This window comes from Centruroides sculpturatus, unplaced genomic scaffold, assembly GCF_000671375.1.
Source record: "Centruroides sculpturatus isolate CEXI.00-Female unplaced genomic scaffold, Cexi_2.0 scaffold123, whole genome shotgun sequence".
In the NCBI taxonomy this organism is placed as follows: Eukaryota; Metazoa; Arthropoda; class Arachnida; order Scorpiones; family Buthidae; genus Centruroides; species Centruroides sculpturatus.
In genome coordinates, this window is record NW_019384538.1 from 839,557 (window position 1) to 858,704 (window position 19,148).

Genomic DNA, 19,148 nt, shown 5'->3' on the forward strand with positions numbered 1-19,148 from the left:
TTTTTTTTTGAAGGACAGTCGCAATAAAACAAACTAATGAAATTTTACGTCTATTTTTACAGTCAACTTCCTGAAAATGACAGCAATAAATAACTCTAACACTTAAACCAAGTATCAAGTCTAGGCTATCACGTGTATTGTATAATTTATCGTAATATGTTATTTTAATTATACCCTAACTGTAGGACAAACGAATTAAATAAGCATAATATAATTCTGATATATTCTAATATTGTCCTTTCTCCAAAAAACACAACCATTGCATAACACTTCGCGTTTAAACCTACACACAAATTTTCATCGCATGAATTCACATTAACAATATATATATTAGTATTTTCCCCGAGCAATTACTTTAGAATATTGTGATATTTTTTGTTATATAAACTCGAGAAGTTTTTCTTCTAACTTTTAAAGTTTTCTTGCAGACGAAACGAGATAATGGTACCCTTGCTTATTTTCACTGCTTTATTTTTGAGCACTTCGGGTAAGATTTTTACAAAATAAAAACCTAAATAATCAATTTATAAATATAGACTATAGTTTAATTGTATCTTAAAATATTAAAGCCTAATATAAACCTATATTTAAGGTTGTATTATTTATTAATAAGGAAAATTTTTATATTAAATATAATTTCTTTCAAAACGGTTTTTTGTAGAATAGCATTTGTAAATAGTGCCAGACTTCACATCAGCATGTGAGATATACACCCAGAAGCCCCCAAAATTGATAAAAATAAAGCAATTTCACCGTTTTAATTGTATATCATGTAGAGAAACCACAGTCTTTTGTATCTAGTGCCTCCAGGATGATCTCAATTTATGTTTACAAGTGAATTTCCAAACACTAACTTAATCAATATTTGTAACTATTATAATTTGTAGCTATACTATAAATTATATTACTAAAGCGATCGAAATTTCTAGAGTGAAATTCCGAAAATCATAATTTCGCTTATCGACATTTTATTTATCGTTTTTATTATAATAAATATTTTCTATTATTTATTCTAATGCATTACTTACTATTTAGATTTTTGAGCAATTAGTCAATTGAATTGGATGTTTACGTAAGGCAATAGCATGACTTATAATGACAAACTTCATTTTCAGGTTAAATTCGGATTAGATAAATGTTTAACATTTTAAATCTTTAATTAATGAGTAATAATTAATTGCGTATAAATATTTAAAAGAATGTATATTTGAAATTTATTTTTAACGAGCTTTTTTATATACAAGTATGAGTGTATTCACTACATATATACATTTTCAGATAGATGTTTATTGAGGTTTTGACAACATTAATCATCTTTATCTAAATTTAAAACAACAATTTCAAAAGTCTGTGTTTAAAAGTAGGGGAGACCGGGGCAACTTCGGCATGCGGGGCAAGTTTGTCAAGCGCTTTTTTTAAAAAACAAATTAAAAGGAGACTTTGGTTATAGGTTAGGCAGTTGAGTTTTATTGGTGGCTTGTTGAGTGTAGTGTTTTTATTGTTCTCCAACAAGCGTAGTTGAATTATCAAGCAAATTTTCATTTTCGTTNTTATGCAAATTAATATAAAAATAAATAAAATTTTACTTTTAGCGTCCCAAAACGGAAGAAAAGTGCGACGATTCTTTCGTCCAAAATATAGAAGTATGTAAATTAAAATTAATATTTATATAATATAGATAAAATGATTAGTTTATAACTTATAATATTCATATTTATTAGGAAGTTACAATGGAGCATTGTAAAGAAAATAAATTAGATGAGATGGAAGAAATGTGTGAAGTCGTCATAAATTACTATTCTAGCAGAGACAAGCGATAAGGAAGTTTTGTTGTGAAATTTTGTTAATTAAAGTTTATTGTTTATTCAGATTATACATAACTATTTAAAATAATAATTTTAAAAAAATGTTTTAAAGAATATATTTGTAAAATAATTATCATAGTAGATTCATATAAATTGAATTTATTATGCGTAAATGTATTGAATGAAATATAAAGTTGTATTTTTAGCAGTTTGATATAACATTTTATTTCTTGTTAACTGGAATATATAGTGCTCGATTTGAAATTTAAATAAAATTGTATCTTTTTATTATAAATATTAATTCATTCTACGTGCGAAACGTTCATAGATCTGGCTGCATTTGAACAAATTGTAAACCTATATATTCCCACTGTCGTTCGTTCGTCTGCCTTTCTTTAATCTCGAGAACAGAATTAGATAGAGACTAAACCAGATATGGACACTTTAAGTGTAGGAGGTCCCGATTAACTGTATAAGAACTTCCGACACAAACCGGAAGTCACGTTATTTCAATTCAAAAATTTCCTCCCCGAAAGCAATTAATAGATGACCGGCACGACTCTGATGTTAAAGGAAAAGTATAATGTACAGGGGCAAGGCACTACTAATTTGAGGTGGATAGCATATATTTTAAATTAAATAAATTAAAAATATGATCAAAAATTGTAGTCCGGCCTGTGACGATGTCACAATAAATAATTGCTCGTTTTATATTAGATTATTTATAAATAATTTTAAAATGTCTTTTGAAATGTATTCATAATTTTTAAGTATCTATTAACACTAAGCCTTTAATCCTCTTTTTCTAAAGATATTTAATATAAATACACTTTATTACATATACGTAGAATATTATTACAATTAAAGGTTATTATACACGAAAAAATATTAATGCCTTGTATATCCCTGAAATATATTAATATTTCGGCTCCTGGTGTAAATAACCCTCTTCAGTTAGTGAACAACCTAACTGAGCCGAAACATTCAAATGAAACGTTCCTTTAAATTAAGACTAGATCTTTGATCAAAGTTAATAAGATCAATTTTGATTTCAAATGTTTACTTTATAAATAAGATAAACTTTACTAATGTAAAAACTAAAGAGATTAGGCTATATATATCAATATATAATTGGAGAAATTCTAGCCTTGTATACATACAGTAAAGTGCTACCATCTTGTGTTGTTAAACGTAAGATATTTCTCAAAAGCGAATCAGCGTATCAACGGACGTTACTTGCGTTCATTCGTCACACAGGCGAATTTGTGTCGCAAAACTCATGTATGAGCTGTACGCAGAGTTCGTTAGTATTAACTAATTTGATAAGAATTGTTTATCGTATGGGTTCAGACTCTTTAGGTATTTTCGGGCGAGAATCGACTCATGCTATCTTTCAGCATGGCTACTAGTTAAAAGAAGGAGCTGCCTCCTGGCTTCACTCAAAGGTACGACCTGGAGGTTGAAAAGATAGTGAAAGAAGAGGAAGAGAGAAGAAGGCAAGTGATGAAAAGGAGGGCAGGGTGATGATAAGATCATAGGGCGCCTGCATCGGTAGTTTATTAAATACAAAACAGAAAACATAGGTACAAATTATATACAAGATGCACGTAACACAGGTGACAACAAACAATGACTAATACAGTTTGAACAAATATAAATAGAGAACATTATAACGTATTTACAATAAATATATAGATGCACCCGACCGGTGAGGACCAAACCACTTGTTTGGTCAAATACAAAAAGAAACAAAGTACACTTGGGGCGAATTAATGATTTGATTATTCACACACCGAATCTCGGACAGTCCTCGACAATTTAAGATGCATATTTCTTTTCTACACAGTGAAATAACACGCATTTTTTAAATGTTTGATTTTTAAAAAATCTAACCATTTCAAATGTTATAAATAATTTGATTTAGAAGTAATAAGTATAAAACTATATTAAATTCTAAAAGCAATAAATGAGAATATATAATTATGTATTATCATTCTTATTTAAATATTACACAAACCTAATGAAATAATTATTGATAAAAATGAATCATAAAATGTTACAGAACTTTTTGTAAGCGTTTAACATAAATTAGCGTGTTTTTTTTTTATAACTAAAGATAGCAAAGGTTAACAAAAAACTATTCTAAGAATATTTTTATACACTTTTGTTTAATATTTACAACATCTCATATATAAATATTAAATAATATTTTAAAAATTAGTTATGAAACAATAAAATAATATTAATGAAATTCGAATAAATGCATTAAAAACTTTTAAAATTTAATCTTAAATTTTAAAGTTTTTAAAATTTTCTTAATGTAAATTACTCTGCTAATTTCTTTAGTCATGAATTTATAATAGTAAACTATACAGGGAAACTAATTTTAATTATTTTTATATACAAAAAATTTAATTAAATGAAGGGAATTATTTTATAAATTAACATCAAAACTAATGTTAATTTATAAAATAAGATTTCCAAGAAGTTATCTGTTTATAAAATGTTACTAAAACATAAATTATCTTCGTATTAGTTGAAATATACAAATGATAAAGTCTAATATCATTTGTTTATTATATTATTAAATATTTTTAATTTCCTTAAAGAAAATTTGAATGAAATCAAATCATTTTATAATTAAGTTTAGTTATAATTTATTAATAATCTTTAAAATCTTGAGATTATCCGAAAGGATTAAGACAGAAAATTTTAATTAAAATATTATTAAAAAATTCGTTCCTGAGTCATCTTAACTATTATTTAAATAGAAGTTATTTAATAATTATTTATCAAAATTTTCTTTTTCTTTCTGCATATTCATGTACTGTACATATACTGTATACAATAATAACGAGTAAACTTCCTACAGGAAATATATTAAATGTTTATAACAAACAGTAAACAAGCAGTACACACAAATTTTAACTTTTAATTGCTTTTAGTAGGAAAATTCTCGATAAATAAACAAGATATTTGACATAAAATTAATAGATTATGAGTAAAAAATGGATTATGAAAATAATATTTTAATACTCTCATAATTCATAACTAACATATAACGTTTTTTTAAAATATATTAATAATTAATTCGCAATATATTAATATATTATATTAACTTAGAAGAATGTAATGTGATTTTATAGAAGAATACTTATAAGCCAATTTTATTTCAATACAATATTCAATAATGTATTGCAAACACGCTATTTTTTAAAGTATTTATACACTAAAAAACTTTATATATTCGTAAATTATTCTACTAAAGTTTTATAATTTATTGACAATATGAGATTTATTTATGAAGAGAAAGAAAGCTAAAAAAAGGGATGACGTTTGAAGAGGATGCAACGAGAATTGTATGACTAATTCAAACACGTGATAGATACTATCAATTGATATTCTTGTTATTGTCGTCGTAAGGCACGCTTCCTTGAATTTATTAGAATTTCCGACATCAGATCAAGATGCTAGTTTTAGGACTCGAATTGATTTATTCGGTGTTGTGTGAGTCAAAAAGGATTCGTTCGAAAAGTATTCAAAAGCCTACTACATGTTCTGGAAACAGTTTAGAATTAAATAGTATTCAATTCTTTCATTTAAATACCCTCATTTTTGATTGGAATAATTTTAGATTAATTTCGATTAAGTCTAATTATAATAATTTTTTTCATATGCAAAATGGAGTTTACGAAAAAAAATGAATGTAACTGTGTGACATTTACCATTATAATTTAATGATGCAAAAAAAAAAAAAACTTTTTCCGAACATTTAAAACTGAGTGTATGGCACTGTCTTCTATAATATTTTGTTTAAAAATTTTATATTTTTAATTATTATAAAATGACAAAAAGCTTTTCATTTTTATTTATTTACTTATTCAAATAATAATCACGAAATATTTTAGTTTTATTTCTTTCCTTTTTATTTTCTCTTATTTAAGACTACAGGAATATAATGCCAAAAAGTAACTATGTGTATGCAAATATTCTTTTATAAGTTAAGGTGCATACTTCCACTATAGGTAGATAAAACAAAATGAGTGAATATCAAGGTTCATCATTAAATCCTGTACGCAATCTTGAAATATAAAGCTTTTTTAAAACTGTATGCAAGATTAAATTATTTATACTTATTGATGCTTGCTTGTAATAATAAACATTATTTAAATTTAAACCCCAATTTTCCTGATTTTTTATATTATGAAAATATTTTTAAAGTCAATTAAATTATAATAAAAAATCAATTAAAATTATATTTACAAATGCATAGTTCAGTTGCGTTAGCAAAAGCAAAGGTGTATTATTTAAACACAGCCGTTCCTCTTTATATAAGGAATTTTCCACATTCGTGACGTAAAAAATTTTGAAATATTCATATAATTTTAAAACATTTCTTTTAATTAATTAAAAATAATTCTACTCTTTACCTGTCATTTTAATAGATAAAAATTATTTGATTTAAAAAAATTAACTTTATTTATTTATTTATAATTATAGAAAACCTCGCTTACATGACCACCTCTGAAATTCACCCTGTAAAACTGTATAAATTTTATTATAAATCAAACTTCTTGATCCACCTCAATTAAGTGGCCAAGATTGGAATAACCTAAAGTGATATTAATTCCGGTTTACGTAGTCAACAGAATAGGGAAATTCAACTTTTCTAAGCTTAACGTATTGTTTAAAGAACTTTAAATTGAACGTACAATTATTTATTATGACATCATCAGAATGCCGGGCTCAAATTAAGATGGACAATGTCTCCACCTTAAATTAGTAGTGGCTTGCTCCTATTCATCAAACTTTTCTTTTTACAACAGAGTCGTGCCAGTCATCTATCTAACACCTTTCAGGGAAAATTTTTGAATTGAAATAACGTGATTTCCTGTTTGTATCGGACGTTAGTATATAGAAATATGACACACGACTTCCTTTATCTTCCCTCCCGCTCCACCTTAAACCATCAAAATTTAATAGTATCAATCCCATAATAAAAAAAAACCTTCCTACAAAATCTCTAACATCCATAAATACAAAAGAACCCCGAACTTTTTTGCATTTCTGGACGTATTCAATTAATATTAATATAAAGCTATCGAGTTTGTCCAGTTTCGTTTATAAACGTGAAAGCATTAGTAATTATTATGCAAGATGAATTAAATTTACTTAATTATTAACGATAGTTGATATAAATTATATATAAATACATAAAAATACACTCAAATAAACAGATATATAATCAGTTTATTATAAAATGTTTATATATTATATATATCTTTCACAACAAATATAATAAACTTTACAACGATAAAATTTCCGACTATAAATCAACCTTACAGATTGATTCACAGATAATAAATTATGCAATTTTATATATTTTTCGATTTAATATTCATATAATAAATAAGATAAACAAAGAAAGGGGTTTTTCTAGTCATGTGAGGATGAATTAACTTTGAGAAAACAACCAGTAATAGTCATACGATAATAAATAGCGTTTCACAAAAGATATCGGCATGCATGAAGGATATTGCTTCACTTGAATACACTGAACATCGGATCATGAATCATCATTGCTATCGGTTGCGTAACAAATGGCACCGCTATATTAATAAGAAAATGGTGTAAAAGTTTAGTTCGATAGGAATCAATCTGTAATGATGAATCCAAGATTTCTTTTCATTTTTGTTGTGGCTTTATGCTGCATTTTTCTGACTTTGGGACAAGACGTCGCAAAGTCAGAGGGAGATGATAAGTTTAATATAAAGGATCTTAAAAAGAAAATAAATTTTGGTAAGTTATTGCTTACTCTAAATATATATATATACAGTGTATATATTTGATATTATATATCTTGATAAACCGGTTTGTTGATATTTTTAATACAACTGAAATGATAGAACTAAAAATATAAATAGAATATTTCTGTATATGAAATTAGTATTACTTTTTAAGCATTNTAGCTTCAAAATTTATATTTGTGTTATACATTAATATTCAAGTACTGTAATATTGTAATTTAATTACACTGGAACAGAGCCATCGAGAGAGGGGAGCTGAAATTTTTGGAGTTCGTAATGGTTGCTACCCTGTATATTTTATTAATGTTATTTATACTAACAACACAATTAAATAAACAAATAAATAAGATCTTTAAGAGTCCATCTTATTATGAAAAAATATTCTACATATTTTATGTGCTCAAAAACATGGTAAAGAAGAGCCCTTTCTACTCATGATCTCATATAAGCGCTCGACAGCAATGCATAAGAATTAAACTATAAACTCATAAATATGTAGTAATTGTGTATAATTTAACTTTTATAAAATAATTTCTCATATATATTTTTATATATCGTTGTAAAATTGACTGTCAATTTATTTAAAGGTAATTTTCAAAATTACAGATAACGAAATGAAATGTATTGAAAACTTTTTTCATTGTTTGACCAGTTCAAACCGCACTATAGAAAGAGTGAGTGAATTTTTTTTATAAATTTTTTCCGTTTCTTATTCTAAATAACAATTAAAATTCTATGGTTAATATTTTCATTAGTTTAAATATTATTTATTAAAATTATTTTTATATAAAAATGTCTAAAAATTATTATAATATTAAACAGAGATATAACATAATGAATAATATATTAATTCTCAACTTAAATAATTTAAAAGGATTTTTTAAAATATATTTGTTTCTTTATGTATTACTTTTAGTTTATGAAAGCTGATGAGAAATGTTGCGCAAAAACATTAAATGATAGCAACGATATTTGGTTTGTGGTAAGTTTTTGTCATTTAATTTGACCTTTATAAAATCTCAAAATTATTGTCTATAAAATATAATTGTTTGTAGTTAATGCTTAATTAATATATATTTATGTTACTGTAGTTTTGTACTGCAATTATGAAACGTTTAAGTAGAGTATTTTCAATAGTAGAACATAAGAAAATGCTTAATTTCATAGCAAACTTTCTTCTTGAAGTAATTTATATAAATACACGGTACCAAAATAATTCTCTAAAATTCAATATTAAAAATATTTAATGTAATGTTTTATAATAAAGTAATTACTGTATAATAAATTGAAGAATAAATATTTCATAATCTTAACTTAATATTTTTAGACATTCCACTTCTGCGTGAGTTGGCAGACTTCCAGAGTAAGTTTTATATAAATTTAGATATTACAAATGATATTGTATTTTGAATTCCATACTTATTTTATATTTTAAATATTAAATATAATTTTGAGCAAAACAGATTCAAAATATTAAAACCAGCAAAATAAATAATAATAATAAATTTATAAATAATGATAATATCACAGGTGTTGTACCATTATACCCTAGCATAAAAGTCTACGATCATTATACTACAGAAAGCATCAGTATTAAATATTTTGTACTACGTCACATAGTCAGGAACGTTTTAACACAGACACGTACAATGCAGTACACTAACAACACGACAAAACAGTGTTTAAATGTTTGCCTTAACATAATTCAGTAAACTGATTTTGTGACTAAATCGATTATTCAAGCCTTTTTTAAATATACAATATTCCAAACAATTCATATAAATATCCAGGCAACTTCTCGAATTGTTGGCTCCTCTTCAGTGAATATAATTATCATAAACCAATTGCATCCATTACATAGACTGTTCTACATCTCACTATTTATTACAAATGGTGGCACCAATTTGTACATTTATTGGAAAGAACTTCGTGTATTTTTGACTAATTGTTCATATTCATATACATCAGCATTCAAATATCACAATTACCTCTTCACTTCTACGGGTTTCGTTCATATCAGTCTCTAGTTAATATTTCTCCATCTTGTGTTATTTATCTTCAATAAAAAATACATGAAATAACTCCAAAACAATGAAAGGTAATATAATTTTATTAGAGAATTTAAGAATATTTACATTAAATAGTATAAATTTAAATAATATAAGTTCGAATTCATTAGAAAAGTACTTTTATTACTAAATATTTATTTCTTCATATAATAGTAAAATAATAAAAGTAATTTTTATTTATTTTTATCATGTTTACTTTTTAACTTTTTTCTAATTTATAGGATGTTCAATATTGTATGTATAAAACAGGACGTAGATGCAGATATCACATTTTACATTATTTTGCAAGAGTAAGCATGGCATTTTTTTCAATGCATATTTTTTCGATATTGATACTAATTTTTTTAAATAAATTTTTCTTCTTGTAGACCTTCCCTGATTACTTACAATTTGAAAAAGATATGATGGATAGAATAGATGTAAGATTTTAAAATTAAATTATTTATGTGAAATTTAAATGTTTAAGTAAACAAAACAATTTATATTATACTATTATTTTATTAGCCTCGACCACAAACTGCTGAGGAATGCGATGATTCTTTTCTGCAGTCGTATGGTGTAAGTATACATTTTATTTCTCTTAATCTTTAATAATTGCGCATTGAAATTCTTTATTTTCATTAATTAATTTGTATTCCTCAATCATATTTCAGAAAGCTATCAAAGAACAGTGCAAAGTTAACACTGATAAAAATTTGGACCCGATGTGTAAGGCAATCATGGTATACTAAGAAGAGAAATCAGCATATACATATCATAAATTTATATTCTATAAATTAATATTTCATTTAATTTTTAAATATAAAATAATGACAATTCTTGATCTGTAATTAAAATTAACAATTTCAGTTGGTTTTCGTTTAATAAAAATGTTTTAAATTAGTTTTTTCTGTGTTAATTTAATTTTAGTTTAATTTAACAAAATCACATTTATAAATTAAGATTTCAAATGCTTTAAGTGTAAAGATTTTCTAATATTTTAATTAATATTTTAGTAAAAATTTAGAAAATGTAAAAGAAAAAATTAAGAAAATATTTTCTTCAAATAATTCAAAAGGTTAATTGATGCAAACAAATACAGGCTTGCATACCAACATTTTGGATATAAAAATTATTTATATTTATTATTAAGTAATTTAAATATAATAATAAAAATAAATTGTATAAATCAGAATAACTATTCAATAATTTAAAGAAACCAGCAACGAGTTGCTCGACTTTCCTGGCTACATTTAAAATTTTGGTGTCGCCATCTGTTATCATATTTTATTATAAAAAATTTATATTTTTATTAATTAAAAAATAACAAAAAGCTTACTTTTGATGGTAGGGATGGGTTTTACAAAAATTGTAAATGCTATTAATGAATAAAATCGTAATTACATCTGGACCGTACTATTGGAGATACACACAACGCTCATTATCTCCCAATTCCTTCAGCCATTAACCACCAAAATTTAAAACCATCAATCTGCCTAATAAACAAACCTCCCTGCAAAATTTCAGAAATTTTCTACAAAAACACAGGAGTTATTAAGCTAGAAAGTGAGTGAACAAACTCGTGCACCTCCCACACACACCTAAACATCCATACATACAAAAATTATCCCCTCCCCGATCTTTTTTTTTTTTTTTTTTGTATTTCTCGACGTTTTAAGGTGTCTTGAGTCCAAAAATGTAAAAATGAGGGAGCATTTTTTGACCGATTGCCTTATCATCCTCAGTTATATATAACAACAGGGAAAGTAAAAAAATCTCAGACAAGTTTCGTAATGTTCCTGTTGAAAAACACAAGAAATATTAACACAGAAACAATATTGTGACGCCATCTATCGATATTATGAGACATGTCAATCTCTTGTTTCGCCGTTCCAGTAATATTATCCGGATTAGAATCTGTCAGTTGTTTATTAGCCTATTTAAATGTCGCGAATGTTAATTTATATTTATAATTCCAAAATAACCGATTGTCTGACTCAACGAAATATCGCCAAATTTCTTCAAACGACATATAAGATGAGAGATGAAACTGAGGGACCCATGCCCTTGACCCTGGCTCTCCGCTAGGTTAAATTAAATTTACTTAATATGAATTATTATGAACCTATATAGTTTACATTAACGTTAATAACGTTAATGTAAACTATATAGTCTATAAATATATAAGAATACATACAAGTATACACATATATACAATAAGTTTATTGTAAAATATATCGCATTCTCAACAATAATTAAAAAATATCTTTAATAAGATAAACTTTTAAAAAGATAAAATTAACGATTATAAATCAAGTTTAGAGATTATTTCTTATATAATAAATTATGCAATTTTATGTATTTTTCGGTTTAATTATTTATATAATAAATAAAAAAACAAAGAAAGGGGTTTGATGAACGAAATTTAACGAAACTATCAATAATAGTCATACTACAATATACTGTATAGTGTTTTACGAAAGATATTGGCATGCATGAAGGATGTTGCTTCACTTCAATAGTCTGAACATCGGATCATGAATTGTCATTGTTATCATTTGCGTAACTGATAACAAATAGCACTGTTATATTAATACGAAAATGGTGTAAAAGTTTAGTTCGATAGGAATCAATCGATAATGATGCATCCAAGATTTTTTTATATTTTTGTTGTGACTCTGTGCTTCATTTTTCTGACTTTGGGACAAGAAAGTGGACATGATCTTAAAAATAAATGGAGGAAGAGTAAAGATGGAAACAATTTTGGTAAGTTATTGCTTACTTTAAATATATATGTATATATATTATATTATATGTTGTGATAACCGGTTTATTGATATTTTTAATACAATTTAAATGATAGAACTCCAAATATACATGAAATATTTTTGTGTATGAAATTAGAATTATTTTTTGAAGCATTTTTTTTCATATTTCTAAGTCCGAGACTAAAATAAATAAATAAGCAATAAACGTGTTGACATTTTAAAGAAAATTAAAATTATCATATTAAAAAGCTTCTTGTCTGTATTATTTAATTACAAAAGCTACTTAGTTACATATGACTAATGAACCTGGCTTATTAACCAAGCCTATTTAATTAACTTATCCCAAAAATGCATTTCGGCCTTACTGGCTCTTATCAATTGGGTGACATACAAAACAAAGTCTATGATGACAATTGCCAAGATTACAATATACGTTGATAATACAATTTATTACATACACATTATTAATAGGATTCTAAAATAATCACTAGGACAGTAAGACAACAATAGTAAACAAGTCCAGCAAAAACCTTGTGAATAGTCTGTCTTCTTTATGGTAATGTTTATTTCCTATTCTTCTGTTTCCACCTCACCCGTAGAGTATGCTGGTTCAATTTCCTTTTCTTGATTTTTATTCTCATTTGGATTAGTTTAGATACATTTTCCATTACGTTTATGGATGCTCGTATACCAGTGGCGTGCAGTCCATGGAAGTTGTGGAAGTATCGCTTCCCTTGTAATTTCTAAAATATAAATACATATTGTGTGATTATTTTCGTAAACAAGTTCTTATATTTTTGTTTATTTATTTTAAAATTAAAATAAATAAACAAAGATATACTTTTGTCATTTCCAGTATTTATTTATAATTTTTATGGAAACACATCTTTCCTATCATCAAATGTCACCCCACGCCACTGTCGTATACATATTTAAATCTTGATATACAGATTCAGAGATAGAGCACAGTTAGTACGTATAATATAATCAGCACTTCCAATACAATAAAACTGCAACATGTTTAAACTTTAAACTTTCTACTAGATTTTACTGCTTGTTTCCAATTGCTTACCACAAGATATCTGCTGTTAGCTAACAACCACATGTGAACCACAGGAAGAATTGCATGACTATGGAATACATAACAATTGAACCGAATTAATTTTTTGTTTAGAAAATTTTCGGATTTTACAATTTTTACTGTAAATAAACTTATTTCACAGTCTTTATTTGCAGAGTTTTGGTAGTTTTATTTTGTGTTCTTTTATTTTAGTATTTAATTTTCTACCCTTTTCCCATATATATTGGGGAAACTGTTATTCAATTTTTTTTTTTTTGTCATTTCAATTCCATTTGTAACAAAAAACGTTTAAGTTAATTTGTCTGATTAATGGATATAATAAATATACATAAACATTGTTTCTGTAGGGTCGAAAAAAAGTTTCGTACTCTGCAGTGGCGGCCTTAGGGGGTGGCGAGCAGGGCAATCGCCCGGGGCCTCGCTCTTGGAGAACAACAGGGAAAGTAAAAAAATCTCAGACAAGTTTCGTAATGTTCCTGTTGAAAAACACAAGAAATATTAACACAGAAACAATATTGTGACGCCATCTATCGATATTATGAGACATGTCAATCTCTTGTTTCGCCGTTCCAGTAATATTATCCGGATTAGAATCTGTCAGTTGTTTATTAGCCTATTTAAATGTCGCGAATGTTAATTTATATTTATAATTCCAAAATAACCGATTGTCTGACTCAACGAAATATCGCCAAATTTCTTCAAACGACATATAAGATGAGAGATGAAACTGAGGGACCCATGCCCTTGACCCTGGCTCTCCGCTAGGTTAAATTAAATTTACTTAATATGAATTATTATGAACCTATATAGTTTACATTAACGTTAATAACGTTAATGTAAACTATATAGTCTATAAATATATAAGAATACATACAAGTATACACATATATACAATAAGTTTATTGTAAAATATATCGCATTCTCAACAATAATTAAAAAATATCTTTAATAAGATAAACTTTTAAAAAGATAAAATTAACGATTATAAATCAAGTTTAGAGATTATTTCTTATATAATAAATTATGCAATTTTANATATATAGAATAGAACTCATCTTATTTTTATTATTTCTTGTTATTATAAAAAGTAAAATTTTTAATTAAATTAATATATTAATATATATTTTAACGAGTTATACATTCATTGCCATAAAAATTAGCGCACCAACAAGGAGTTGTCGTATCGATGCGAAACTTGGTATGCAGATAAGTCTCAAGCAGATATCGAAATGATTACAGTTACAGCGTGATAGCTCGTTGCATAATGTCAGCAGAGGACGTTAAAGTGTGTCCCCTTGGCCTGTAAATAAACCGCGCAAAAACTTCCTATTTGTAGTTCACCTGTTGCAGAGGGACACTATCACTAGAGATGTCTTTACGTCACAATTGAAGACCATGTGAACAACTAACATCAGGATGAAAGGAGCCGGATGATCATCTCGCCGAATGACCCGCCACCTAGGCCGTTCTGACAACACTGTGAGGTGTTGGGATCAATGGATGAGAACGGGTTTACATACACGGTGCCCAGGCTCAGGACGCCTTCGACAGACCGCTAGCCGAGAGGATTGCTTGCTTGAGGTCCTCCGACAAACACGCACACAGTCGACCGTATCGTTGTCCTCCATCCGGACACAGATGGCGCCATTATTATAGGTTCCCGTGTCTGTCCATACAATTTCGAGGCGCCTAGGTGAGGAACATTTGGAATCGCGACGGCCATTACGTATACTGCCATTGACAGCCACCCACCGTCACCTCCGTTTGGAGTGGTGTCGTTCCCGACGGGATTGGGCCGCAACGGAATGGAACCGGGTCGTCTTCAGCGACGAATCCAGATTCAGTTTGGGCACTATCGATGGAAGCAGAGCCGTAACTAGCCATTCCTGTGCCCTGTGCAAGAATTTGCATTTAGGCCCCTTAATTTATTTTGTTTTGGGAAAATAATAAAACAAATACATTACAATAGATTTTTAATAAGATTTATTTTAATTGAATTTTTCTGGCTTTCATTTCAGCAAATTCATTAATTACACCTTCATAATTAATATTTTTAACAATGTTGCATTCTATTGAAATAATAGAAATATTTTGGACAATCGTTCTTGTCTGATAGTTGATGTTAAATAATTTTTTATTAAGTTTAACTTGCTAAAACTTCTCTCGCACGAAGCAATAGAAACGGGAAGAGTTAGAAATATTCGAAGAGCGACATTGATATTTGGGTAAGACTCAATTAAACCAAAATCATGAAGAGCCTGTAGAATATTAAGCGGAGATGCAGTTTCTATATTTTGTATAAGAGTCGTTACTTCAAAATTAAAACTTTCAATTTCACTTGTGAATTCGTACTTTTTTAAATCTTTGCTATATTTAATAGCGAGATCTGCAGCCGATTTTTTTAAATCAGCAAACTCATGCATTGTAAAGACCAGCCACAGCGAAAGCAAAAATCGTCACAGATAGTTTTCATTTTTTCATAACGCCAATCTATTTGACACAATAGAGTGTCAAGAACACTGTAAATTTGTATTTTAAATAATTTTTCGGGTGTCAAGTTACTTCCTTCATCTGGTGTTTTATCTATTTCCATTATCTTAACTCTTTTTTTTCGTTTATTAAGAAATCCCTTTTCTATACTTTTTGGTTTGTTTTAAGAATATGATCAATAATAGCATCTGTTAATATTGTTGGCCATAAAGCTATATCATTTATTACTTCCATGTATCTATATATATCGAAGCGTTTTTTTGGACTATTTCTATCTTCTGCGTTTTCGCAATCCCTTTTTTCAGTAGCATTTTAAAGACTGCGGGAGCCCCTTCGGGGCCCTACGCGCCCGCATAGTTCGCTTACCGCTTAATCCGCCGTTCAGGTATACACCACATATGCGTACCACTATAAAGCAAAAAATGATGTCAGAATTTCTGCACGCCTTTTACAACCTCGAGACTAAGATTTTATTCGGGAGTTACCGTTTTCAATTTAGTAATTTTAAAAAAATCCTCGGGCAGATTTATTTTTGTTACAAAATGTTACCTTTACAGATTTCTAGCTCTGCACACTGTAGAAAAATCTAGAAATACAGTTTTGTATATCGTAATAATATTAGTAGTTGCCAGAGAGCTCTATAAAGTAGAGAAAAATCTGTAAATTTGAAAACTATAAACATAAATTTAAATTTCTCAAAAAATAAATTAAAAAATCTCAAAAGTCGCTACTTTTGGCTGATTTGTCTGAGGTCTCCGCTACCTCACTACGTCCCTCTAAAAGTCGCCACAATTGGGAACACTGGCGAGCAGACATCTAGGGTCTAAGTAAGGCGAAATGTAATCGCCAAACCATGCTGCAGAAAGGCGGAAAAATTTTAAATTTAAAAATATAGTTTCTTGCGAACAGCAGTTTGGGTCCTCCCCTTCTAAGTGGGCCCTGTGCGGGTGCACCTGTTGCACCTGCCTAGTTACGGCTCTGGATGGAAGCGTTCGTGTCTGGAGGCCCCGTGGTGAACGCCTCAATCCTGCCTACGCTTTGGAGTGGAATACCGTCCCACAGCTGGTGTGATGGTCTGGGTGTCATCATATACGACAGCCGGTCACCTCTAATAGTGACCGACTGTCGTATATGGCTGTCTACCACTGGGCTGTCATGGTCCTTCCATGATAGCCCAATAGTAGCTTAGTGACATCCTGCAGCCACGTGTTGCCTCTCATGGCAGGGCTCCCAAGAGCTATTCCAACAGGACAATGCTCGACCACACATAACAAGGACTGCCTCCGCCACATTGCCACCACTTTCCTGGCCTGTCCGGTCTCTGATTTGTCACCGAACGAACATGTGTGGGATTACCTGGGACAAACAAGTTGGACAGCCTAGGAGTTTGGCCGAACTAGAGGATCGCTTGCAGCAACTATGCACTGAGATACCACAAGATATCATACTGCAGTTGTATGCCTCCATGTCCACTCGTATCACATCGTGTACTCAGGCTAGATGTGGCCCAACAACGTACTAGAACCGCCTTTAATGTATAGTTTTTCCTGCAATAAATGATCTTTTGCTATTATTTTGTAATCACTTATCATAATTACACTCACACAAGTATAATTTCGTTCGATCCTAAGAACTCCTTCTTGGTGTGCTAATTTTTATGACAATAAGTGTATTTAATTAAAATAAAACATAATTATACTACAGAAAAAAAATATATAATATAAAACTTTAGACTTAAAAAACTAAATTTATATTTTATTCATTTATAAAAATGTTTCATTTCCTCCTACTTTAATATTGTAATTTAATTACACGGGAAAAGGGTAATCGAGAGAGGGGAGCTGGAATTTTTACCCGATCACGGTAAAAGTTTTGGGGCCTGTAGTGATTGTTAACCTGTATATTAATATTTATACAAAAGAAAATAAATAAATAAAAATAAAAACAAATCTTTAAGAGTGTATTTTATTAATAAAGAAATATTGTACACATTTTGTGTTTAAAAAAATGGCACAAGAAGGCCTGGCTTCATACAAGCGTTATCGATAGCAAAACCCACTGTCAATTTATTTAAAGTCAATTTTCAAAATTACAGATAACGAAATGAAATGTATTGAACAATATTTCCATTGTTTGACCAGTTCAAATCGCACTATAGAAAAAGTGAGTGAATTTTTTGTCAACTTTTTTTCGTTTCTTATTCTAAATAACAATTAAAAATTCTGCGGTTAATATTTTCATAATTTAAATATTATTTATCAAAACTATTTTTATATAAAAATATCTAAAAATTATTATAATATATAATAATTAATTTAGATCACTTCGTTATTATTTAAATTTTTAAATTAAAATAATTATTATTAATTACTTTTTACAAATTAAATGTGTTTTTAAATTTACAATGTGTTACTATTACACATTTTATAAGACTTTTTATCTTATAAATAATAAATATTACATAATATAGATTTGATATTTTTATGCTATCAATAATAAGCTTAGACTATTATTATTATTAAGCATTAATTGCATTAACTTATTATGCATATTCTAAAAAAATAATTATTGATCTTTAATTTAAATATATTAAACTAAAGCATAACATAATGCATAATATATTAATTTTCAATTTAAATAATTTCAATGAATTTTTTTTTTACGTATTTGCTTTTCTATTTATTATTTTTAGATTATTAAAGCAGAGAAGAAATGTTGCGCAAAAACGTTAAATGATAGCAACGATATTTGGTTTGTGGTAAGTTTTTGTCATTTAATTTGACCTTTATAACATTGTCAAATTAAATAGTCTAAATATAATTGTCTATAGTTAATGTTTAATATACAGTCGATCCCCCTATAAGACGGTAGATACGTTCCATTCTTTATGAATGAATTTTGTTATACAAAAAGTATAGAAAGTATGGTTTGTGTTAAGAATATGATCAATAATAGCATCTGTTAATATTGTTGGCCATAAAGCTATATCATTTATTATTTCCATGTATAGCATTTATTATTTCCATATATAGCGAAGCGTTTTTCTGGACTATTTCTATCTTCTGTGTTTTCGCAATCCCTTTTTTCAGTAGCATTTTAAAGACTGCGGGAGCCCCTTTCGGGCCCTACGCGCCCGCATAGTTCGCTTA

At 28.0% G+C, this 19,148-nt stretch overlaps 1 protein-coding gene across 4 annotated transcripts in view; it reads left to right on the plus strand.

Annotated features, from left to right (window-relative positions):
• Nucleotides 1-7,303: 7,303 nt before the first annotated feature.
• Nucleotides 7,304-19,148, plus strand: part of LOC111623316 — a 15,022-nt gene continuing 3,177 nt past the window's right edge. Inside the window, exons 1-8 of one of the 4 annotated variants that reach the window (XM_023365847.1) lie at nucleotides 7,348-7,604; nucleotides 8,219-8,286; nucleotides 8,529-8,594; nucleotides 8,940-8,975; nucleotides 9,903-9,971; nucleotides 10,050-10,100; nucleotides 10,186-10,239; nucleotides 10,335-10,417. In XM_023365847.1, coding sequence (XP_023221615.1) covers nucleotides 7,469-7,604; nucleotides 8,219-8,286; nucleotides 8,529-8,594; nucleotides 8,940-8,975; nucleotides 9,903-9,971; nucleotides 10,050-10,100; nucleotides 10,186-10,239; nucleotides 10,335-10,412 — 558 coding nt within the window. In that variant the 5' untranslated portion in view covers nucleotides 7,348-7,468 and the 3' untranslated portion in view covers nucleotides 10,413-10,417. Of the gene's footprint in view, nucleotides 7,605-8,218; nucleotides 8,287-8,528; nucleotides 8,595-8,939; nucleotides 8,976-9,902; nucleotides 9,972-10,049; nucleotides 10,101-10,185; nucleotides 10,240-10,334; nucleotides 10,418-12,221; nucleotides 12,427-18,094; nucleotides 18,163-18,691; nucleotides 18,758-19,148 lie in introns of those variants that run through there. The other 3 variants (XM_023365848.1, XM_023365850.1, XM_023365851.1) reach the window with 3 other exon arrangements.